The sequence below is a fragment of the Tetrao urogallus genome (assembly GCF_951394365.1).
Source record: "Tetrao urogallus genome assembly, chromosome: 10".
Classification (NCBI taxonomy): Eukaryota; Metazoa; Chordata; class Aves; order Galliformes; family Phasianidae; genus Tetrao; species Tetrao urogallus.
In genome coordinates this window covers 1,875,221-1,901,282 of record NC_136823.1, presented here as the reverse complement: position 1 = coordinate 1,901,282, position 26,062 = coordinate 1,875,221, and the positions used below count along the sequence as shown (strand labels likewise).

The 26,062-nt window shown below is 39.8% G+C and overlaps 1 protein-coding gene across 1 annotated transcript; it reads left to right on the top strand.

Annotated features, from left to right (window-relative positions):
• Positions 1-974: 974 nt before the first annotated feature.
• Positions 975-24,467, top strand: LOC306950231 (inter-alpha-trypsin inhibitor heavy chain H3-like; the record flags this gene model as incomplete). Its single annotated transcript, XM_079540412.1, has 21 exons — positions 975-1,064; positions 4,622-4,645; positions 5,708-5,874; positions 6,936-7,040; positions 7,460-7,622; positions 8,484-8,594; positions 9,199-9,324; positions 9,840-9,956; positions 11,517-11,685; positions 11,984-12,109; positions 12,351-12,532; positions 13,478-13,663; positions 14,269-14,408; positions 14,752-14,906; positions 17,157-17,183; positions 18,035-18,085; positions 18,692-18,805; positions 19,424-19,628; positions 21,022-21,194; positions 24,116-24,227; positions 24,338-24,467. 21 exons carry the CDS (start codon positions 975-977, stop codon positions 24,465-24,467), a joined length of 2,673 nt encoding a protein of 890 aa, XP_079396538.1.
• Positions 24,468-26,062: the final 1,595 nt, after the last annotated feature.

Below are 26,062 nucleotides of genomic sequence, written 5' to 3'. Positions count from 1 at the left end.
CTCTCGAGCCGTGTTCCTGCCGAGCCTCAGAAAGCTGGCTGCAGGGAAAACTGAAAATGTCTCAGAGCAGGGGAGAAGGAAGGGAAATAAAACTCTCACAGAGCACGTTGGGAAGAAAACAGTGCCCAGCCCGTCCCGTGCCGCAGCACAGAACAGCTCGGCACAGAACGGCACGGGGCTTCTCTGCTTCCCGCTGCTGATCCGTTCACGTGTCTCATTTTAATGTCTTTTGATGTTAATTTTATGTTCTGCATTTGGCAATGCGAAATAAATGAAAAATGACATTTGGCATAGCTCACTGTGTATCTCCAGTGTTTTATTACTGAGGGTTTACCTCACAGACACCGAACTTGGGGTTTTCGTGCGATGGAGGAGATGGAACCAGTTAAAAGATGAGGAATCAGCGCTGTGGAGATAACAAATAAAGTAAACGGGCCTGGCACCTGCAGGCTGAACGGATATGAATTGTGCAAGATGTAAGATCTGTGAGCTAGGAGCTGAATTCCAGCCTCCAAAATGACCAGGAAAACATGAAGTTTCTGGGATAGCCAAGATATGCGTCAGATACTGGCGCCTCAGTCGAGAGCCAAGTGGCATGCAGGGTTATAAAAGGCAGTTTATAGGAGTATAAATGAGTATAAATGAGTTTACAAGACTGCGAGCTTTGGAACAGCTGTGGTGAAGCTGAGGCATGACAGCTTTTCAGAAGATATCAGAAGGAATACAGAAATGGCTCTTGGAGTTCTGTTTGCGGGTGATATTACATAGAAGATCCATGGCTGAAATATTCTTCCAGCTCGACATAAATGTTTTGTAGCAATATTCTGTAGATCATACAAATCAAAATTCAGTGTTTAATTTTTTCTGTACACTTAATCCCACTTTTCACATGAGGTTATTTATTAACACTCTGTAAACAAAGCATTGTATATTTATTTGTGTCGTTCAGATGAGAATCTTACTTTTTTTCCAAAATGGAAAGTCACCTATTGCTTTGCGTTTTATTATTGATTCCTGCCTTTGCATCATCAGACTTTTTGGTAACACATGTCAGAAACGTTAAGGTAAGTAGTCAACCGTGTGTGCTGCTCCCATTCTTCGTAGATTAACTTCCTGCCATTTATCATCATTTTCCAGGGAGCTCGTACAGTGCTGCCACCAGGAGATTTCTGTTCTCTGTTATCGAGGAACACCAGCTCAGATTTGGGTCTGGAACTTTAATCAGCCTCAGTTTTGAATCAGCTATGAAGAAGCTCTCCTATCTCTCTTCCTATCTCTCTTTTTCAAAACATCACTTTCCTCTGTTTTCCCTGTCATTGCTGTATAATAGTAAAGCGTTCTAGAGCTTTTACATTCAGATGTGTAAAAGATTCATTGCTGCCATATAACTCACTATAGCACCTGAATGGCAGTGACAGTGAAAGATGCCTCCAAAAAGAAGAAATGTAACAGGAATGTAACGTGGCATCCTGATAAACATTTCCATGGCCCAAATGACTTAGTAGGATTTTTCTCAAGAGATTTGTGTTAGCATAACATGGAGTATATCTGTGTCCCGCATTCTGCTTTTGGCAGATCCCTGAATAAGGCAGTGCGTCCTGATATTCTGAGTAATTATCTTCATTTAAGTTGCAGACCACTACTCAGTAAATGGTTTTCCTCTCTCTCAGCGGTTAAATCCTATGAAAATTACAGAGGGCAGATCTCTTCAGGGGGGATTGTCAGTTAGTGGGTAAGCAGGGCAAAGCAATTGACAGTCTGTCTCTTCTGATGAAGTTATCATCTTTGCCAAGACTCTTTCTTTGAAAATCAGGATAATAACATATCTAACTTTTTGAAATCACCTTGAGATTTACAGCTGCAAATTAGAAATGCCAAAGATTCTTATTTAGCTCATACTTATCCCAGATATAGTGTATTTTTTTCTCTCTCAATTTCTATACCAACCGTAATTCTCTCTATGCCTTACAGTGCTAAAGCCTCCCTAAATAGATGACCAAGGCTCAGTGCTATGTTTCATCTGTAAATGCACAGCACTTCAGAAAAGATGTTTGATTCTGCCAGTTTATGCTATATATTTTTTTCAAATGTCACTTTATTGAAATGGAAACGATTGTTGTGTGTTGTGATGGAGTCAGTCCAAATCTCTGTACTAGCTCTTTTGAGCAGGTAGTTCACCGCTGATGGGTGGTGAAAGATGTCTGCAAGTCTATCTGGTACATGGGTGACGACCTTCAAGTTGTCAGAGCCATGGTCAGATAAACTCAACTGGCAGAGCCAAGTCTGCTGAAAACTGAGGAACAAGCAAACAAACAAAAAAAAACAACAAAACCAACCCCAAATCTAAGATGCCTGAGTACATTTGTACTTCTTTATGTATACACATAACTATTAAGGGCGGATTTTTTTTTTAATTTTTATTTTTTAAATAAAACTATTCAAAGCGTTCAATGCACGGGTAGCAGTGATGCAGCTTTCCTTCTCCGACCCTCTCCTTCTGGCAGCAGCAAGACTCCTGTGTAGGTCATAAGCAAGTTTCAGTTTAGCATAACTTAGTTGAGCCATTCTCTCTTCTCTGTGATTTCCAATTAGCATCACTTGCAATGATGGAATCTTTAATGTTGTTGTTGATTTGAAAATAATTTTTTATGCCTTATTTTTCCTATGCATACATAGAGGTTTACATAAATATGTTGTGCAGCCATAGGTCCCTTCAAATTAACTGTACAGTCTTTGCTGAGTCATGCTGTATTTTAGTTTCCCAAGCTATAAAATCACAGTTTCTTTCAGTAAGTACTGCAATGGAAGCCCTCTTTCCCCACCCTTTATTCTTGGGAGTTCAAATTTCTTTTTTCCTCTACTTTTGGGTTTTAGTGGATATTTTGCATCTGTATTTTTTGCTGTTGCCACAGCGGAGCATTCTACAAAAGAAGAATGAATATCACTGTTATTAACTAAAAGAAAAACTTTCCAATAGTTGGTGCTACTGGCAAAACTGTGGAAACACTTGGAAACATTGTAAATGTGACTTCTGACTGTAATTACACAAGTCAGGGAAATCTCATTTCTTTCAGAATTGCATAACACTTTTTTTAATGGGATGTTACCGTTTTCTGCCCGCAGAGCTCAAAATGACATCAGCATAAGCGAGGTCTCTAGCTTTCCATCTAAGTGAATCATTAAGAATGAGAAATATCACAAAATAGCAGAACCAGCAAATCTGGCCCCGTGTCAGATCAGGCTCTGTTCAAGCAGGCAGCCCAGGATGATTGGGTCTGAGTATCTCTGCCCAAGATTCTCCCAAGCCACGATACCTTTCACTGGAAGATTTTCCTCTACTTGCTGTTTCAGCGAGAATGACAGCGTAGCACTAAAAATATTGACAGAATCAGAGCAGAGCTCATTCAAAACTACTGTGGAACCCGTAATTTTGCTAAAGAACGTTCACATCAGCAATTCAGGAAAAATGAAATGCGTGTGAAGTGTTAGTTTAGATAGTAGTAGTCAGAATTGCAGGATTTGTAGCTAAAATTTAACACATTTTTAAGAAAAGGGTGCAGAACAAGCAGACTTTTCAGATACTTTAATTTTTTTGTTTCTAAGGTCTATACTTTGGTTTGTGGTTGGTTTTTGTTTGTTTGTTTGTTTTAAGAAGATGAAATGATTGACTGTAATGAGAGTATGGATACAGAAAAGATAGATTTTGTAAGGGAGTGATTTGAAGTGGTGGGTACACAACACAGGCATTAAAAAAGCCCACATCAGTTTGTGAAGCAGGGGAGACGTGCATGCAGAAATCACCTGCATATCACTCTTATAGAACTAGAGAAGCTTTCTCCGAATCCCTGCATTACCACTGACTTTATATATAAAGTCCTGGGGAAAAAAAAAGAAAAAAAAAAAAAGAAAGAAAAGAACCCCAGTCTTGTGTGTCTCTGTTTTCAGCCTGTAGAAGTCCTAAATGTGAAAAGTAACAAAACCCATGAATGTGCCCAACATACATCTCTGATCTGATCTCTCTGCGTCCTTACTGCTCTGTTCAGTGGAGTATGCAAACACGAAAAGAAAACTTGTACAAAATGTGACCCATGAGGCCCTTGGAGCCAGATGAGATAAGGATTTGCAACCAAGATTACGGGAACGCAGTTACACAAGACACTATCGTAACATGAGTTCCCAAGTATGTTTCAATCCTGTTATCTCTTTCAGGTCATGAGAGCACGTGGTATTTCTGTAGAGCTGCTGATATTTGCAGTCATTCTGAGAAAGAGCAACTTTCTTTTTCCCCTCCATGCAGCCTTTCAGAGTATGCTCCCTCTCTGTGAGCCTGCTGAATTGCCATCTGATGTGCTACTGTTAGAGTGAGAGGCTGGTGGGGTGGAACGGGTTAAAAGCATCCAGATCAGTCTGCCTGATGACTGGAGAGTGTTTGTGACTGAGTTTGCAAACCATTTTGTATGCTTTGATATAAAGCCTATTTATCTCCCAAAGGAAAATGAATTGGAAAAGACAAAATACATACCAAAAGACCTGAAAAAACATTCCCAAGAAGATGCCTAAATGAGGCTTTCCTACTTTACTCATGACTTTTTTTTCCTTTTTTTTTTTCTTCTCTTTACAGAAGCGAAATTCTGATAATGACTTGGTGAGTAGTCTTCTCTTATATGAAGGGTTGGTTCTGATCAGGCCATGGCTAAAGATTGCAAGTGACAAGAATATTCTTCACAGAAGATTTCTCTGAGTCCAGTCTGAGCAAATGGGCATTCCTGGCTGTGTGGAACATGAGAAGGAGCCCAGAGCTGCTTGGTTTAGGCACTAAGACTAACAAGTCTGTACTTTTCAAAGCTCAGACAGGGAGTCCTGCACAGGGAAAGAGTGTGAACAAATGATTTGCAACCTCATGTTGTATTTTAATAAATAGCAGTGTCTCTAACACTGTTTTTATTTTATGTTGTAGTTATTTCTAAGGAAGTCAAGAGACTGCATCTCTGAGGCTGATTCCACTTGGCACCTGGATGCCACTTCAGCAATGCTGAATATGTTTTGATCTCGGGGGGAGAAGTTCTTAGTAACCCACCAGAGATCAGGCCTTGCACAAAACTCACAAGCTTCTTTTCACTGCTGATTATGTTGCAGTCAGATCTTGTTATTGCAGAGCTGCCTAAAGAGGCACATGCACTGTTACCTATGTTTTCCTGCAATCTCAAGTAACCTTATTCCTGAGCATTCAAAACAAGTCATGCCCAACTCATTTCATTTCTTAAACAGGAATGAGACTCAGTGGTGAGGAAATTGAGGATAATAAAAAGGGATTTGAAACCCATCTGGAACTGGTTAGATTATTTTTATACAAAATGACTCCTTCCATCCCTGCTCTGGGAGTCAGCCACTCGGTTGATACTAGCAGTGCAGTGCTGACTACGGAAGTCTCAGTCTCAGTCTCAGTGGAGAGAAAAAGCAATTCTTACAGTGGCATCATCTTTGCCAAGGTGGCAGTATTTTGTTAAAGGGGCTGTAGATATGACTCATAGAAATAACTCTGTCAGTTCTGTAGACACCCAAGGAAACACTGCTGTGTCCCACGTCTTATGATTAGGTCTTCCTGTTTCACTTTGGAATGATAGAATCTCCTGCAGTAATTTCTTTCCATAAAATCATGACAGACATGTATAACAGCTGGCTCTGTTCTTTCGTCTTCAATGTACAGGTTGTCAATGGGATAGAAATATACAGAATGAAAATTGATAGCAAAGTGACTTCCCGATTTGCCCACAACGTCATCACCAGTCGAGCCGCCAATCGTGGAAATGCACACAAAGAAGTCTTCTTCGATGTCGAGCTCCCCAAGACAGCCTTCATTACCAACTTCAGCATGTGTGTAAATTTTATAATTTTCTTACAGTAGCCAAGCCAAAAAGTTCAGTTTTAATTTGCTGTTTGATAGATTGAGTAATTTTCTGATACTGTTAACTTCAGATGCAAGATACTTGGAGGTAGGCAAACATCTATAGAAAAAGTGACTGATTTTCAGTTTTATGTCTCTTTGTTATCATGGACCTTGGGGAATTGGAGATCCTCTCCATGGATACACTCAACTTTTCAGAAATATCACTTATTTTACTCTGCTGTTATCAAACCCCAGAAGTTCCATCACTTAGTTGGCATTCCATTACTGTAATTGGCATTACAACTTAATTTCTTTCTTCACGTTGAAAGTGTTCAATTGAGAGATAGGAAATAGAGGAAATTATTCCTTAAATTTGTGTCTTTAGATGCAGTAATATGCAATTTTCACACTTTTATTAGGTTTCAGCTTAGTAGTGTTCATCTCAGCTAATCACACTAGCCCTGTGTTCTTTTCAGTGAAAAGAAACAGATGCTTTTAGGGTACAATCACTCTAAGTTATGCTAGAACTTTTATTTTAGGATGAGATTCATCTCCTGTGAAAAATGCTTGCTTATTGGTGTGAGTAGTCTATGGATGAAATTTTCAGCTGTAGACACCTGCATTTGGGCAGATGCGTCTCATCCAGAGAGTCATCCTGCTGTGAGGTGAGATGAGATAGATGGGATGGGATGAGACAAGATAAGACGAGACGATCAAGCTGCTAAAGTGCAGGTGCAAGGTGTGTTGCTGTCAGCCTAGTTTTTAGATCTAATTCATTTTCAAGAACAAAAATATTTCAGATTCTCTTCAGTGCTAAGCACAGAGCTCTTCATTCCAGGTAAAGCCTCTGGAAGGACTTGTTCATTTGTGCTTCATTACTTGTGCTCAAATCTTGGCAATTGCAGGATCCTGAAAATGCTTTTGAGCAAACCAATTAATAAATAGAGATTATAGATTATGCAATTATATAATATATTATATGCCTATAATAACTTTTCATGTATCAGTGCAAGCCAATCAGCTAAATAAGGCACTTTTTCACCCACAGGACAATTGATGGCATCACTTATCCTGGAAATATAAAAGAAAAAGAAGCTGCCAAACAGCAGTATGAGAAAGCAGTTTCAAAGGGACAGACTGCTGGTCTTGTCAAGTAAGAATGATGTCTGGTGTGCCTTCCATGCCATTACCCTGTAGGAAATTGTGAGATTCATATCTTGCTCTGGCATATTTCTGAAGCTTGTTTTCTTATAGGATCAAGAGGACAAGTATCATTAATTTAGAGTTATTTTAGCATAAATTATAAAGAAGGAAATACAATTTCTGGCAGGTAGTATCTGCAGTTAAGAAAAGAAGGTTTCTGCGTCTTTCACGTGATGTGCATATCCAGTTCTGGGACAAAGCTCCTAGGAAAACTTGGATTAACTCTATACTGTTTGATTATGACTTTAGCAACTGATGAAAATTCCCATCTTTGTGTTACTTCTTTTTAAAAATTGTACTGCACCAACCAAATGCAAGCAAGCAATATTGTGAAAGAGGATAATTTTTTTCTTACCTCCTTAAACATAGGGCTTCGGGAAGGAAAACAGAAAAATTCACTGTTTCAGTCAACATCGCAGCAGGCAGTAAAGTCACTTTTGAACTCACATATGAAGAACTACTGAAGAGGCAATTTGGAAAATATGAGATGTTCATCAAAGTAAAACCGAAGCAGCTTGTCAAAGATTTTGAGGTAGATGTCAAATTTAATTCTGCAGCTTAAGAGATGGTGAGATTCTGTACATATGTAGAAAGAGGAGTACCGTGATCATTCCCACTGGCCTACAGCTGAACTGAAGGCCCCCATAATATTTCTAATGAACCACGTGGGGAGTCCCCACCAATATGCTTTACTGCAGATTTTGATTGATGGGCTTCTGAGCTAGCTCAGCTAGTAAGCCTCCAAAAGAAATGCCATACAGAAAACTGAAAAGCCGTTAAGATATTTTGGAGCAAAATAACTTTTATAATGCCTTCATAGTATCACTACAAAAATATGTCTTTCTCACATCACTATAAAAATATGTTGTGCTAAATTACAGTGATGCATATATTGCATTCTAGAACACTGACTTTTCTGTGCTAAAACTTGTCTTTGATCACTTCTGTCTGCTTTGTTAAAACTCAGCCTTACCCATCAAATGTTGTGTAAAAACCACTACAAAACTCAGTACCTGTATGTTTAAGAGCATTATTTCAAACATATTAAGATGAAAGGCAAACTGAAATATATATCAAACTTGGCCATGGCTCACAGCTGATGACTGGATTATATTTTTGAAGGACTTAGGTATTTATTTGACATTTGACAAAATTCCACCAACTAACCATTTTACTAACCATTTCTATAGAGCTTTGTTTGTTTCTAATTTGTCTTTTAAGTTCTATGTAGAAGATACGTTGGACTGCTGTTATTAATTACAGAAGTAAACTTGTTTTCCTTTTAAGAAAATCCCTCCTTCATATCCTTCATTTCCTTCAGATCCTCCTGTAAATGTCTAAGTTGATATACTGTGGGATAGCCAATAAAAACAATTTTCAATTCATATTTCAGATTGAAGTAAATATCTTTGAGCCACAAGGTATCAGTGAGCTGGAAGCAGAAGGAACATTCATCACCAATGATCTGCAAAATGTCATAAAGAAAACTTTCTCACATGGAAAGGTACAGTAACGCCTTCCATATTTTATTTACTATGTAAAAGTGCTGCAGTCACTAGCCGTGAAAGTGAGAGGCTAAAAATAGAGTAAATAAAGCTTTCTCTGCGCAAATTAACTCTGAATTCCAAGCTAGGAAGCTGAAGGCTGTCACCATGCAGTTGGAAAGACACTTGCAGCTATTAGCATGGAACTGCACCTTTGTCCCACAACAACACGTGGAAGCTTGGACACCAATTGGACTATTTCCTGTGGAAGAATAGAGTCAGTAACAAGTAGTTTTCTCATGTATGAAAGTGATAGAAGTCCTAACACACAGACTGCTCAACATTCTTATCAAACGTATCATTTGGAGTGAAGGGCTGGAAGGAAGATGGAGCCAAGGAAGATGAGGAAGAAAACATCTGAAGAGAGAGCTAGGCAGCAAACCTGAGCTATTAGTTATTTATACAGATATACTAATATACTAATATACCTAACCATATAAAACAGGTCATCCTTATGTCTGTGAATCTAAATATACCAGCTCTACAAACTTGCAGACCTATTTGTGTTCTGTAGAAAGTTTTCAGCTATTAAGATTCAGATCTAAAGAAGTTTCTCCTTTTCAGGGACATATCTCTTTCAAGCCATCTCTTGATCAACAGCGAACCTGTGAAAATTGCTCACAGTCACTCTTGGATGGAGATTTTATTGTTAAATACGATGTGAAGAGAACAACTCCAGATAATCTGCAGGTAATTTTGCAGATAAATGTCTGGCAGATTTTCATTGTTGAATGTGCTTATCTTTCACAGATAAATGTTAGAGTAGTCAAGGTCAATTGTTCCCTAAAGGGCAGGAAGCTGACTATGACAGCTCAACCTCACCAAGACTCCAGTCCCCAGATTACTTAAGGCAGACCTAGAGATGGTATTCAGATTCAGCCAAGAGTCCAGATCATCAGGCAAATTTGTCAGGATGAGGCAAGCTGTGGTGCGAAGTCAGAATACAGAGTGGGTTCCAAATCAGTCCATGAACAGATGGGAGCAGGCATAGTTGTGACACTGCTAGAGACAGGTGTAAGCCAAGCGGGCTCAGGTTTGAACTTAAACAACACTCCTGGGCTCATGGATGGAGGTGAGATTGGTAAGAATTTGTTAGTCTACTCAGGGACTAGAGTCTAAATCAAAGTACTTTCTTTTTCATCAATTTTATCTTTGTAATACAGAAAGCTATTGGTTTGCTAACATCTGATGTCCTTTTTTTTCAGATTGTCAATGGATACTTTGTGCACTTCTTCGCACCAACGAATCTTCCAAAGTTGCCCAAGAACGTTGTTTTTATAATAGATATCAGTGGCTCAATGAGTGGAAGAGAAATACAACAGGTAAGTTATCACGCTACTTTAGAGTCTTGGTGGAAGATCCTCTGTCATGATGTAAAGGACATGGTGACGTAGGGTGCCTTTGACATGGTCCCACCTAACATCCTTCTCTCTAAATTGGAGAGATATGGATCTGATGGGTGGATTGTTCAATAAATAATAACTGGTCATTCGTAGAGAGTGGTGGTCAATAGCTAGGTGTTCAAATGGAGATTAGTGATGAGTGGTGTGCCTTGGAGGTCAGTAGTGGGACTGGCAGCCAGTAGTGTGCCCTCACAGCCCAGAAAACCAACCATATCCTGCACTGCATCCAAAGCAGCATGATCAGCATGTTAGGAAGGTGATCTCTACTCTGTGCTGGTGAGTACTGCGTCCAGAAATGGAGTCCTGAGTACAGAAGAGATGTGGACATTTTGGATCTAGAGGAGGGCCATCAAAACAATCAAAGGGATGGAGCACCTCTCCTGTGAGGATGGGCTGAGAGCTGGGGCTGGGCTGCTCAGCCTGGAGAACAGAAGGCTCTGGGGAGATCTGAGAGCAACCTTTCAATTTTTAAAGGAGCTGTAAGAAAGAAGATGAAAGACTCTTCAGCAGGGTCTGCTGTGACAGGACAAGGGGAAATTGTTTCAAACTAAAAGTGGGGAGATTTAGATTGGGTGTAAAGAGGAGCTTTTTATGATAAGGATGCTGAGGCACTGGCACAGGTTACCCAGAGATGTGCTGGATGCTGCATCCTTGGAGACATTCGAGGTCAGGCTGGAGGAAGCTCTCAGCACTGATCTAGCTGCAGATGTCCCTGTTCATTGCAGGAGAGATGTACTGGATGAGAGATGTACTGGATGATCTTTAACTATCCCTTCCAACTCAAACAATTCTATGATTCTATTATTCTGAGTTATACCAGATGCTTTTATGCTGTGGCTTCACAAATTCTCAATACTGTAAAAACTAGCTTGAAGTCTTGCTGTAGAATAAAATTCTATACATTTAGGCTATGTTTTGCTTACTTAGACGTTATTATTTCAAAACTTTCAGACTATCAGCATTTTCAGAGAGGTCACTCAGGTGTGTTGGCCAGTTTCAAAATTAAATATATATATATATATAGTACTCTGTCCATTATCAATGTTGTTCTTTCTCTCTCCTCTTGGGAACAGCTCTTTTTGTAGTTGGGACTACTCAATCTAATCTAATGATCAAAACTTTCAAATTTTGGTGCTGCATTAAAATATCCACACTTGTTTATGACCTTTTCCACAAACCTGTAGCTACCTTATTTTCCAGCATTTTAATTTTGCCATGCCAACAATCTGTGATGTAAGATTTGATTTTCCTCTCAGCTAAAACAATTTTCCAGATGTAATTGCAACTGGATAACTTCATTAGAATTACTTTGAAATAGACACAGGAATAGGAAGGGTGGAACAAGCTGAAAATTATTTGCACAATTCTCTGTATGAAAGAAACAAAAGAAAAAAGCACTGGAGAGATTAGTTATGTAAAAGCTGCAAGCACCCATTTCTTTATAGTTGAACAATTAATTTAAATTTCTTCCTCTTACAGACAAGAGAAGCACTTCTAAAAATCTTAGATGATATTAGAGAAGATGACCACTTCAATTTCATACTGTTTGGTAGCGATGTACACACCTGGAAGGAAACATTAATCAAAGCCACTCCTGAAAATTTGGATGAAGCAAGAAAGTTTGTTCGGGGCATTGATACTGAAGGCTGTGAGTACTTGACTTGTAGGCTGTTGAGTGTCTTAATTCTCCAATTCAGTCTGCGAATGCAATGCTACCACTTTAAAAATTGTCAATGGGACACTACTAAACTTGAAATTGTTGCAACAGATGACATCTTTTCATCCTTATGTTTGCAAAGCTCAGTTATTTTTGTATCTAAACATCCCCTTGCTAGCAAACTCCAACTTTTCATTGTCATACTATAATCAGGTTTTCTCAGATTCCCATGAAACATGGTCCGTTATTTTGACTGTGTCGAAACCAGATTTCTATGTCTACCTTACAGTGACAAATTTATATGGTGGAATGATGAAAGGAATTGATATGCTGAAGGCTGCTCATGAAGGAAACCTTGTGCCCAAGAGAAGTGCTTCAATAATTATCATGTTAACCGATGGCCAACCGAATGTAGGTAAGTTTGTGTTGGGTGAAATAACAGAGTGAATTAACTAACAAAAGTCATTTTAAATTAAGATAGGCCGTCATCTTTGACTTCTGCTTTTTCCTTTTTCATGATTGAAATGCTACTACACCATCATCATATGACCAAACAAGTTTTTGATAATGGCTCTTAAGAAATCCAAACACCGCTAACCGCGTTTCATTTTATCTATTTATGAAGAAACTCAACCTTTTTTTCTTGTTTAATGTAGGGATATCAAATACTCAGGACATTCAGACACATGTGAAAAAAGCCATTGAAGGAAAGTATACTTTATACAATCTTGGTTTTGGTTATGGTGTTGATTACAACTTCTTGGAGAAGATGGCACTGGAAAACAAAGGATTGGCCCGTCGGATTTATCCTGACTCTGATTCAGCTTTACAACTCCAGGTACAGTAATCACAACTTAAATTAGATGAGAGATGTGTTAATTCTGGCAAGTATGCTAACTTTTTTTTAATTCTGAAGTAATCAAAAAGCAGAAAGTGTACTCTGGTACTGAGACAGTCAAGTATGCTGTAGTCAGAATATTGGTTGCATTTAATTTTCTTCTTCCTTTCTGAAATAATGGAAAAAAAAAAAAAAACACTAAAGAGAGACTCCCCACGCTATGGAAGAGTGTTCAAAACTTGGCACAGGTGACACAAGACAGACATGATTCTGAAGGACACCTTGGTGTGTGCCACATTATATAAGCAAAAGTGCTGCAGTCACTATACCTTCCATATCTCACAGATTATGTCAGAAGAGGAGAAGGCCGACAGAGGTTAAAGGCTCTAGATATTCTGCATTTAGGGACTTTCTGCAAGCTAACTTATTTTACCATACTTCTGAAACGTTCTGAATTCTATATGACATGAAAAGACATCAGTGTAATATGGAATTGAATTTTTGGCTTTTGACATGGAAATAGCATTCATTGGAAAGACAGGCCAAAATGTTGTATGCTGGATTTAATTACAAGGTTGGTAAAATCAAATGCCTCATCTTCTTGGCTCGTGTTATCATTTCAGTCTCTTCAGGGAGTTGGTCTTCCTTTATGAAATGAAAGGATCTTGGTGTTCCTTGTGATGAATGATGATGGAACTCATCATCCACAGCATGTATTCTTGGGTATTTTCCCTCTGTCTTAGTGAGACCAAAAAGTTGGTGTGTCCTTCCTCATTTGCCTTACTTGTAGATTTTTAGGTTTTGTATTCAGAGATGCAACTGAATATTTACATATTTCTTCTAAAATACATTCTAAATGTTCACTGCTGAAATAGCACTGGTTATAGATCTACGCATGAATTAAAGACAAAAGGGTGGTTAAATATTTTTCTTTTTATCCTACAGGGTTTTTATGATGAGGTGTCCAATCCTATGCTAATGGACATGGAATTGAACTACCCAGAAAATGAAATTGCAGACGTAACTAAAAACAGCTTTAAGCATTTCTATGATGGGTCTGAGATTGTGGTGGCTGGGCGCCTTAGAGACATCAACCAAAACAGTTTGACAGTAGATGTGAAAGGTGAAGGTGTAAGTATGGATTTCTTTGACTGTTTTCTTGTTCCACAAAGTATCTGTGTTCAAAGGTGGCACAACTTAAAATAGTCACACGTATGTCTTCACCTCAGTGAGAACATGTATTGCTGCGTATGTGAGAAAGCAAGAGCACCAAAGGCATTGCTTTTACAAGTTCCTTAGGCAAGTTTCTTGCCTAAGTCTGTTAGTTACACTTGGGTTAATCCAGAACAGCTTTGTGCAACGTGACTGAATAAGCTTTGCTAACTTATTTTGTTTTCTTTACTCTCTAAATATCCTATCCAGTTCTTTCAGAAGCCAGATGTTCAGTGCTGGTAGGCAGTAGTCTTCATATTGAACAAGTTGCTATATAAGAATCATAATCACGATTCTTTAAATCCTGAGTAGTCAAATTCTAATTAATCAAATGTCATTTGAATTTGGAAATTGCATTATGTCTCATAGCATACACTACTGGGCTTTTCAGAAGCTAAAAAATTCCTGGGCAAGTTCTTTGTTGGACCACAATGTTTTTCAACTTATTAAGATTTTTCAGGTGTTAAGGTTTTGATTTTGGAAAATAGTGGGAGTCCCTGGCTTATTTTCCTTATTCCTAACAGGCTAATGATGCCCTATCATTTACTTCACACCAAGATAAGGAGCAAACAGCTAAAGCTTTCCAAGAGCAGGAATATATATTTGGAGATTTCATTGAAAGGCTTTGGGCTTATCTCACCATTGAACAACTCCTGGAAAAACGGTAATTATACCAAGAATCACACGTCCAGTGAAAGCACCACGCTGTGTGACTGGACCAGCCTCTAGGATGTAAAGCTGGGATTGAGATCTATTTCCTTGTTTTTGCTCATCATCACACCCAGATGCCAATAGGAAAGCATAAAGAACAGTAAGGAAAATCTCCACAACCTCAGCATTTGTTTTACAGTTAGCAAATTAAACAGTTTTACATTATCATTAATGGAAAACACAGTTTTGTCTTTTTAGCTGCAGAGAGATTACTTCACTTTTAAAAATAGTACTTAACTCAGAGTTCAACAGTAATTTGGCAATCACTGATGCTAGGAGCCTCTCCCTGTGTTCAGCATTTCAGCTACAGGAGAAGAAAAGGAGAATCTTACAGCTGAAGCCCTGGATCTATCACTAAAATACAAATTTGTGACACCACTGACGTCCATGGTGGTAACAAAGCCAGAAGACGACGAAAATCAAGCAGCGATTGCTGATAAACCTACTGAAGGTACAGACATTTTCACAGTTTTATCGAAGTTGCTTTCATGTTCATCTGAAGAAAGACTTGGGTGAGCACAGTTTCAAACACATATTGGAAAAAACTGTTTTCTGTGCCCTGCAGATGTATGGTTTGTGCAAAGTTAGTTTTCCTTCTAAAGCTCATTTCTATCAAACCATCCTTCACTACCAGTTCATACGGGGAAAATACTATAAATTTAAAAGCAGTGTATTTAAAATTAATATATAAAATATTGCATCACAAGAAAGTAGCATTTCTTATCTCATAATTCAGCTAAATTCAATTCTGTTCACATCACTTTCCCCTTAATTGCTTATATACTTAGAAGTAAATGCAGTAGCATCTTTCTGTGTGAAAAGGGAATATTGCCAGATCTTCCTTGTGCAGAATATATCAGAGGTGTTAATACCTGTAAAACATGGTATTCATATATGTTGCAGAAGGAAAAATAAGTAGTATTGAAAGTGCACCATTTATTCTCATCTTCTTTAGTACTTTGGCTAATTATTAACTCCTTGCTTAGTAAATCATTGTACTTTCATGCAGTTCAGCCTCTTTGCTTAGCCTATGTGAAGTGGAATTACTTCATTCCTCTTTATTAAGAGCAAAGGGAGACAAATTCTATCTTCTCAGTGCACCCCAAAGCCACTCTGTCATCAGATATGTGTTGTTTGAGCCATTCTCATCTCTCCCTAATTCCACAGATCTGACAAGCCTCCTGTGGGGCTCTCCAGTCTCATCTCTCTACATCTGTTGTTTTTTTTCCCCCTGAAACTTTAGCCTAGTGCCCCTAGTTTTGTCCCAGTTCCTAGTTCTAATCCGTTTTCTGGCTTTTGCATGAAGAACATTCTTACCTTCTGAATTGATATGATATGATAACCAGGACATGACAACCAGGACTGACTTTAAGGTGATTTAACATAACAGAAATGCTTCCTGGTGATTAGTAAGAGTTTCTTTCAAGTGGAATAAACCTTGCAACCACTTAATTGCTAGGTGCCCTACAATATGAAATAATTCGACAGGCATTCTGCTGATAAAATTGCTTGTGTTATTTATTCAGAAATATCATGATGGAATACTGACATAAAAATGCTTCATAATTAATTTAGCATTCGAGACATTATGCAGCATAATGATTTTGCAGTTTACAGATGGACACTATGAGATATAAAACATAAGAGCATCTAGCAGATGAGGCAGGCATTCGGAGTGACCCGAGTGACTCACAGGTCCTTTTCTGAATCTCTTTCCAAGAAAATCCTCTCTCTGTGTAGAAGTGATAATAGAACTACTCAGAGCACTACCAGCTTGTAGAAAAAGAACATAATTTTTACACATACAGGACTCTAGATTCGTAACTGTTATAAAATACTGAAGATTCACAGTTAATCTGACAATTCAACAATAGGTTTTTTTGAATGCGTTCAATTGTACAACTGAAACTGTAATTTTCTCTTTTTCTTCCTTTTACTTCTCTACTCACGATAACAGCTGAAGGTACGTACATTTGTTATTAAATTCACCTGTCATTTTTTAACTATTAGAGTTAGATTTCCTTAGATTTGGATTTATTCCCTGAGAATTGTATGAAAATACTGCACCATAGATTAAGACTATTACAATTAGATTAAAAACGGTTGGGATTGAAAATTTTGGGGATACTGCTTTCAGTGTGGATCCTCAGAATTGCAGTGTGCCACCATCATGAACTTCTGGCCCAGTACAACTAAGCTGCTTTCCAGGGCTAGCGCTGTTGGCTCGCACATGCATAGACAGGTCTCCTCACAGAGATGCCTTCAGTGTTGCTGTGAATGCTGCTTCTTCAGCACAAATACCCATCTACAAACACTGCTCTGTAGTTTCAAATAAACAAGACAGAAAATATGTGGGAATGGGTGGATAAATCTTACTGACATCACAGTATTAGAGTTAGGAACAAAACACAAAGGAATTAGAAGAGGAGCAGATGTCCCCAGCCCCTTACAGGATCTTTAGAGAAGTAGCAGTTTTGCTGTAAAGTGCACTGGGATTTCTGTCCATGACACTGTGTTGAAGCAAATGACAGTTTGCTTTGTTGCAGTACAAAACCCAAATAAGCTGTTGTGATGGTTTTCCTTTTTCAGGAGTGTTAAGAAATGTGTACATAACTACAAGATCTTGGAGTTGGCTTTGGTGGTGGGAGGGATTTTCTTCTATTCTTTCTAGCCTCTAAAATAATTTTTGTTTCATTCACAGCTCAGGCTGCCCCAGTAGTTGCACAGGGTAAGTCATGAGTGAGCATTTCTACATGAAGCAGCATCTGTCAAAGGAAATGATTCAGCCATCTGAAATCACTGGAGGGATGGAAACTGCCTTGTCTGAGTTTACAGCTGTATTTTGACAAATACTACCTGTTTTCCCTCACTATGCTAAAACCATAAAGACTGAACAAGACCAGCTCTGATTTTTTTCCAGTGAAATAGCTGTTAGGGAGTAACTGCCATTTCATCGCAACAACATTTTTTTTCTCAGATAGAGGATGGACTTGAGTGTGCATCTCTTTAGGAATTACATAAAGCAAGAGAGTGTGATGTCAGCATCTCTGGCTAAATTATTCAGTTACTTATATGAAGATAGTTTTGTTGAAGAGACTGAGATATCCATTGATCCTTCAGATTGCTGGAAATGGGGGAGTTGAATTTAACGTTTTGCTCAGACTAGTTTCAATCTCTCTCAATGTTTCACTCCCTCCCTTTACAATTTTCTGGAAAGCCTCACATTCATTGCACTGAAAATAAATGACAAAACCTCAGGAGTTTTAGATGTGTGGTGCTGTTGCACCTAGACCTGCTGGTAGGCAGTGTAATCCTTACATCTGTGACATCTGTCTTCCTCTGGCTACATTACTAGGAATTTGCATAAACACTGAAAGCAATTTAGATTACAGAATAAATCCTAAAGCTTTGCTTGATTCAAAAGACACACACAGTCATTCCATTTAGTTTAAGAACTAGGGTGACACTCGCAATTTACCTAGCATGTTAACTTCCTGACATTCAGCATGGACTTTGCATACAGTGCATAAATATTCCATTTTGATGTTTCTCTAACAGTTATTTTTCTGCTCTCTGCAGCTTCACCAGTACACTATGTGTATGCATCAAGCCCTACATGGTATACTAGTGGTAAGTAGTTTTAATTCTTTCTATTTAGAAGGAAAACATAAGTGGATGTTCAAATAGCACAATTCTCAGAGTTTTTAGATAATTTATTTCCACAAAAACAACCTTTCTTCTTCCTCCCAGAGGACATGTACTTCTGTCTACTTTAAATAGCCTTGAATGTTTTTAAACACATGAGTCACTGTGATTGCATATGGTCATTTTCTTAGTCCTCTTCCCACTTGCTAGGCTTTGTGATGGTGGCTGTCTATTCTCTACCCTTCCTGTCCTCATTAATAATTCCATCCTCAAAGATAAGCACTCACAGGTGCCCATTCTGATCCTGTAGCCCGGGTACCAAATTCTGCAGGGTCACAGGATAAATGGCACACACCTGGAAAGTTAGGGGGAAGAAGGTTGTAGTTCACTTTGGAGATACGGTAGCAGCTTCTCTGGGACGTCGCCGCTCCATCTGACAGCTGGGCTGGACTAAGCTGGGCATACAGCTTATGCAGGAGCCAGTCCTGCTGGACCCCTCCATCAGCAGATCCACTGCCACAGTTTTAAGTGTTCATGTGGAACTTTGACCTTGTGCATCGCTATACAAATAGCTGTGACTTGCCTTTACAGTTGATGGAGATCCACACTTCATCATATCAGTGCCACAAAAACAAGATGCCATTTGTTTCAATATCAATGAGAACCCAGGTGCTGTGTTAAGATTGATAAACGATCCAGTTACAGGTGAGTTTGTCACTTTAAAATGCAGTAAATCAAAATACTTACATTGAAAAGTCTTTTTTGTAAAGGCTACTTCTCTCTTTTTGTACTGCACAAACCATCTTTTCTGCAAAGTTAACAGGAGCTCCTATCACTGTGATAGGATACTGTTACCATGACTGTTTTCACTTCCTGGAGTTGAATGATCTTTTAATTGTTTGAAAACTCTGTGGGAGTTGAGAGATGTTATTTGCCTCGGTAAGTAGAGATAGGCTATAAAATAATCCTCAGTTTGCCATTTCACAGAGCATGTGGAAAAGAGATCACAGAATTGTAGGGGTTGGAAGGGACCTCCAGAGATCATCGAGTCCAACCCCCGGATGGGCTGCTTCTGCCTGTCACAGAACTTCTGTGGTCCAGGAAATACTGAATTTTTATCAATGAAATAATGGTTGTCATTGCAGACACCTACAGAACAGCTGTATTCCCTTACTGTACTTTTGCACAAACATGCTTAAGTGATTCTGAACTATTTTTCAATTTGGATTTGTTTGGTTGAGCTGCAGATAAAACTACCTCAACACTTCTTGACCTCAGCTGATTATCTGTAAAACAGTATTTGATGTTTCCTTTTAATGTTAGGCATCACAGTAAATGGAGAACTCATTGGTGACAAGAAAGTAAATAACGATGCAAAGATCCAAAATACATATTTTGGAAAACTTGGCATTGCAAACAAGCACCTGAATTTAAAAGTGACAGTGACTCCTGAGAAGATCACTATTCAGAATGAGACTGGAAAGACAACTTTCACCTGGCTTGACTCGGTCACGTTTCAACAAGAAAGGTAATGTCTGCAGAAAGAATACAGCAGATTGCTGGCTTTTTTTTTTTTTTTTTACACTTTTGTGGGAGGGTTGATCAAAAAATGTGCTTTTAAGATATGTTGCCTGATTATGCAAAGAAACTCACCCTGATCCAAATAGTGCTGAATTCTGCCCTCTACTTCATTATGTAACTGACAAATTATTGTATTGATAACTTCTACTGCTTGGAAAGGTAAGTGCAATTTGCCCTGACTTTCCATTAGTATGACCAAGGTAAAATCACATTCTATATTGTGCTTAACACAGTGGTGACTTCAGCAAACACTGGAGGAATAATTTTAGTCATGATATCGAGAGCAGGAATAATAATGCTTAGCAACAAATTTCCATTTTGAGACATGGAGATTGTGATATTTATAGGATAGTGTATAATCAATCAATACTAAGATGTTATAATTATGAAATAAACAAGAGAGTTTGACAAAGCAGATTATGATTACAAAAAGAGAATAAATGGAAGGCTTACCCCTCTCCTGGGCTCACTCACAAAACTCCAGCAGAGCCCATGTCCAGAAGAGCTCCTTCCCTGCTGGCAGCCAGCTCTTAAATAGGTCTAGGAGGGGAGCAGCCAGGCAGCCCAGCTGAATTGCCTTCACTATGCTCCTCTGGCTGACTCAGTGCTCACCTCAGGTGATCAGTCAGAGGTTCAGGCCGTGGCTCAGCAGTTCCCATACAGACAGGTACGTTTTGTGCTGTCAGCAGGGATGTATCTCATGAGATTTATCTGTTACAGAATTGCTTTCCTGCAGGAGAAAGCTTAGAAACAGAACAGCAATACCTCCTCCTCCTTTTCATTTACACTGAGTTTCTCAAAGCACGACGCTGAAACAGAGCACTACAGCAATGCTGTGATTGATACAAGATACTTTTTTTTTTTTAATGGCAACTAATTTGATGATACAGTTATCATAATGAGAAGCAAATCTTCTTTATCCTGGTGCTAACCAAGGCATTTCAGGAGTTGTCTTTTCTGTAGAACAAAGGGAAAAGATCTCGGGTAGCATCCAGGCAAGAAAGTGGTGGCTTTGTTAACACCATCTTTACTACCGAGCACGAGGTGCTACACTAAATCTCACTCACCTACCTGTGATTAATTGTGCTGTTACAGGAAGAGTTTTGATGGAAACATCTTTCTGTAAAAGGCTTTTGCAGATGTGATGTAGTCTGAGTCTTGAACTCTCCATGAACATACAGATTTACGTAGACCAAACAAAATACCTTAACTTTAACACACATCAAGTAATTAATTTATAAAGCCATGCTTGTTTGTTGGACATGTTTTGTTTGTCAGCTTTCCTGTGACAGCTGCTAACTCTGGGAAGCTCAATGCCCTGTCATTTTTTTTCTCCTCAGTTTAACTTTGATAATTAACAAGAAAAAAAGCCTGGTGCTCTCAATGGGCAGCGGCGCATCGTTTGTGATAGTTTTGCACCAAGTATGGAAGAAACATCCTCTGCACAAGGATTTCTTAGGACTGTATACATTGGAAAGTCATAAACTGTCTGAACAGACGCACGGATTATTAGGTATGAATTCTGTCAGCATTGTGAACATGCTTTCTTTCCTTGAGGCTACATGACTTGCAGACACCACCTTGTACTTGGCCTTTCTGAAGAAAGGGGATAAAATTGAGGCTATGTTGATTAACCATATTAATATTTCTGGAAAAATATTCTGGGCTCAGGCTTTGTGCAAGATCGTTTCTTAAATTCTGCTGCTGCTGAGAGCAGTAACATCTGTTGTTCTCAAGGACATCTTCAAGACTCTACCTTGCTAAGTCCATCCACAGACCTTTTTAATAATTATTGCATCAATTCCCCAGTCTCTTGGATGGATTGTTTTCTTCCTTCAGCATGTCCATTTTCTACTAAATATAAGCACTCTGAGAAAGTAGTGTTTGCTGATCAGTTAAAATGTGCCAAACCACAATTAGTGTATGCCTGGTAAGAAAACTAGCTGGTTTCGTAAATGCGACAAACGCAGGGCTGTTGTGCGTGTGTGCAGAGATAGGATGAGGAAAGCCAAGGCGCAGAAGGAGCTGAACTCAGGGAGGGATGTGAAAGATAACAAAGAGGGGTTCTACAGGAACATGGGCAGGAGGAGACAGGCCAAGGAGAGCGTTCCCCTCTGGTGAAAGGGAATGGGTTCATTATGAGTCATTGGTAGGGCTGTAACACCTGCATCATTTCAAATGTCTTTTGTGTGTGTGTGTGTGTGTCTCAAATGAACTCTCAAAACTTAGGTGTTACTTTAGAAAGCTCTGCCTAATGACCCAGTGTCACTTTGAATATTCAGATTTGTATTCCCACCATTTGGTTTGCAAGAGCTAAAAACGCCATTAATAGGCTTCAGAAATAGCTGGGGTGGTGACAAGGACAATGGCCTGGGTTACTGTTCTTGCAGCTGCCACAAGCCTCACGTGCCCCACATGGCAACGACTGGCAGCCACACTGCACTGCCATACCTGTCTGTGTTAGGCTCAATAGTAGACACCAAACGCCTCAGTTGCTTTTGCAAATTGGCTTCATGGGCCTGTTCACAAGAGACAAATTCTCCCATCAACAGAAGATCACACAACTTCAGTTCCAATATAACATATTCAAGTTTATTGACATATATTATTAACTTATATTAAGTCCAAATATTTATTATGTCTCTCTCTATGTCTCTCAAATATATTATATCTCCCTATATATGCTATAACCTGTATATGTGCAGCAACATGGGCCCTGTGCAAAGATTCCCCTTCCAGATGTTCAGTCCTGGGTCTCATTTTCTTTTCCTCTTGAGCCTCGTTCTTCAGCTCAGCTTTGCCCTTTTTGCAGGAGGTTGCATCTTGATGTCATCTTCCTCCATTCCTTTCCTCTTCCTCCTCATCCTCATAGTTTCCTCCAGCCTCTGATGTTTTGCTGGAGGTTGCCAAACTAGGATGTTATCTTTTAGGCTTAATTTCCTCTTCCTCACCAGCCTTATGTTTTCATCCATCTTTGGACGTTTGGCTGGGGGCTGCCAGACACGTTTGCCATGCCGTTGGCTCAGTTTCCTCTTCCGCCTCAGCCTCATCGTCTCATCCAGCCTCTGGCGTTTGGCAGGAGGCTCCCAGTTGCAGCAGGACTTTGGTGCTTTTCTCTTGGTGGGGAGCTGAAGCACAGGCATCCTTCAAGGCTCACCAGCCCAACTGCACACGGCCAGCAGGCCTGAACCGTTACTGCGTGTGTTGTGTTCCAAGAACCCATGGCAATGGGCGGCGTGGTCTCCTGGCATCATCACCTGCTGACTGTGACCGTTCAGCACTTCTCAGAGCATCCCACCACCTGCTCCTCCACTCCAAACTCCAACAGCTTCTCTAGGAGGAGCCAATGGCTGACAGTGCTGCAAGTGCCCCTCAGGAGCAGGTAGACATAGCTGGGCACTGCTCTCTGGAGCAGGGAGAGGGAGGTGACTGTCCCTGCCTACTCAGCTGCTGCGAGGCCCCATCTGCAGAAAACTAGCTGCTAAGGTGCTTCTTGGTTGACTGTCATGTATGAAAACCAGAGAATGCCTTGTATTGCCTAGGATTTCTTTCACGTTAGATAACATTGCTCTAGAAGAAGGTAAAGTTGGTAAACGAGGGATGAAACTTGTGACTTCTCTGAATCCCTGTTTTCTGCAGTGTAGTGGGATTTGTGGTGCATTCCCTGCTGAAAAGTACGCTGTGCTTTCACACTTCCATTCACACACAGCCATTTTCCTTGCATCCTTATTTTGTCCTACAAAATCAGGTAAGGGCAGCAGACCTGCATTTCGGGTCATTGTGGTAAATAATGAGCTGCTGTGAACTCACCTCTGAGTCCTGGTGTGCACTTGGAGGTGTGAGGAGAGTGAGCCAAGCTAAGTGTGGATGAGGGTGTTGTGTCTGTCACTCTTGGCAAATGCTGTAACGAAACAGAGAAGAGAATAAGGGTGCAATGTCAGCACACTTTTCTGTTCCGTAATGTGAAGAAAGAGCCCAGAAGGTAATCCTGTCCTGAACAGGATCCCTTAGATGTCAGGCTGGTTCTAAGCACAGTCTCATCAAGTGATTTCAGAGATCAACAAACGCATTATTTGATTCAAAGAAAGCTGAAGGCTTGGATAGTGGTATGTCATAAATACAGCGAGTAGACAGGACACCAAGTGAGGTAACCTTAAGGGCCGGCTATCTAGAAAAGGCCGATTTTACCTTACACTCAGAAGGTGGAACCACATCCAGATGGTCTGCAGAGAATTCCAGTTTCTGCACAGTAAATAACATCGTAGTCATACATGCAACTTTGCACAAAACTTGGTGTTTGCTTGTGCATTCAGAGCCCTGAGGGTCCTTGGTAAGCAGCATGGCAATGCAGACATTGTGGGGGCTCTGTTCATTTTGTTTCTGCTTCAGTATGTGCAGCGTACTTGACATGTTAATTTTGGCTTCTGTTTTTAGGGCAGTTTTTCCACCCCATTGACTTTGCCATACTTGAAATGCATCCTGGGTCTGATCCCAAGAAACCAGATGCCACAATGATATTTAAAAACAAGGAACTGATAGTAACAAGGTAAAAAAAAAGAAACAAAAATCAAATCCTTAGAAAAGACAAAGAAAAGTTTATTTTGCCAATTTGTATTTTCTGCTTTGATACTTGTGTGGCTGTATTTTGCCTTGCAGGGGCTGGCAGAAGGATTACAGAAGAGATCCTGAGCATGGCCTCGATATTCCCTGCTGGTTTGTTCATAACAATGGAGCTGGGCTAATAGATGGTGTTCATACGGACTACGTTGTTTCCAGTCTGTTTTAAACAGCAGCACCTTCCAAAGTCGTGGGTGCACAGAGTATTTTCTGGAAAAATAGTACTTTTCACTGCTGAAGAAGTGTTAAAAATACTCAATCTTGCCATGCGTGACAGTGCCAAGATCGACCAGAGTCAGATCTTGAGAGGGAAACTGCAGTTCTGCCTGTGTGCACAGACATCCCCAATCCCCTAGCACGTTCCTCCAATTTTTAATTAGTAGCTGAGTGTCAGGAGCAATTTAAATAAAAGCATCAACATTCAATGTCTTGTTCCGTTATTCCAATGCCTGTCAGTGCTTTAATGCCTGCTTCTCAAAGCTCAGGGCGTCAGCTGTATTTTGGGACAGAACACAGGAGGGCAGCTGACAGACCAAAACATATTTCAGATCAGTTCAGCAACACTTACAGTCATCTGACATAGCAGTGAGGGCTGGGCTAGTGCTGTGACTTGGGATGGCTGCTGGCAGTGTGCTTTGAGTCCAGGACAGCGGTTTCTGTGGGAGGTAATAAGCTACTGAAAAAGGCAGAAGGCGGGCAGAGAAAGAGGAGGGAGGGAGAAAGCTCAGAGCGTTGAGACAAGGAAGTGGAAGTTCACATGATTCTGAATTTGTGTTCTAGAATAATGACTTAGGTAGAGGAAAATAATATCTATATAAGAGCAGTGATCCACTTTGGATCCTGTAACAGGAGCTGTGGGGCTATGCAACCAGATGGGTGTCGCGCTCACTTGTTGTGGTGCCAAAGCGAAAATGTAGCAGTGGACAACAGATGTTGAGCTGCCTTGGTGAAGCTTAGGTGCAAGGCAGCATTGGATGCAATTTCAGCCCGAGTGTTTCTGTTGGATTCATGGGGCTGAGGCAGATCACTGGAGGGAGCTGGAATCTTGTCAGCTGTGATTGATGAAGCTGGAAGTTGGCACGGGTAAAATTTACTTCCACACAACAGAAAATTGGAGGCATTCAAGTTTGGTACCAAAGGTTTCCTTGTTTGTCTCAGGTATTTGTATGTAGAAATGGGGGACAACTTCTGCAATGAAAACTATTCTAATTCATCCCAAGAATTTCATTAAATCGTTTAGTCAGAGCAATAAAGTCGTTTTTGTAACGTTATTGATTTATTTATTTATTGTAAACTTTTTTTTTTGTAAACGTTATTTATTTATTTATTTATTTATTTATTTATTTACTTATTATTATTATTTAGTAAAAATTGAATGCTACAAAAACAGGGCTGTTGTGCGTGTGTGCAGAGATAGGATGAGGAAAGCCAAGGCGCAGAAGGAGCTGAACTCAGGGAGGGATGTGAAAGATAACAAGGAGGGGTTCTACAGGAACATGGGCAGGAGGAGACAGGCCAAGGAGAGCGTTCCCCTCTGGTGAAAGGGAATGGGTTCATTATGAGTCATTGGTAGGGCTGTAACACCTGCATCATTTCAAATGTCTTTTGTGTGTGTGTGTGTGTGTCTCAAATGAACTCTCAAAACTTAGGTGTTACTTTAGAAAGCTCTGCCTAATAACCCAGGGTCATTTGAATATTCAGATTTGTATTCCCACCATTTGGTTTGCAAGAGCTAAAAACACCATTAATAGGCTTCAGAAATAG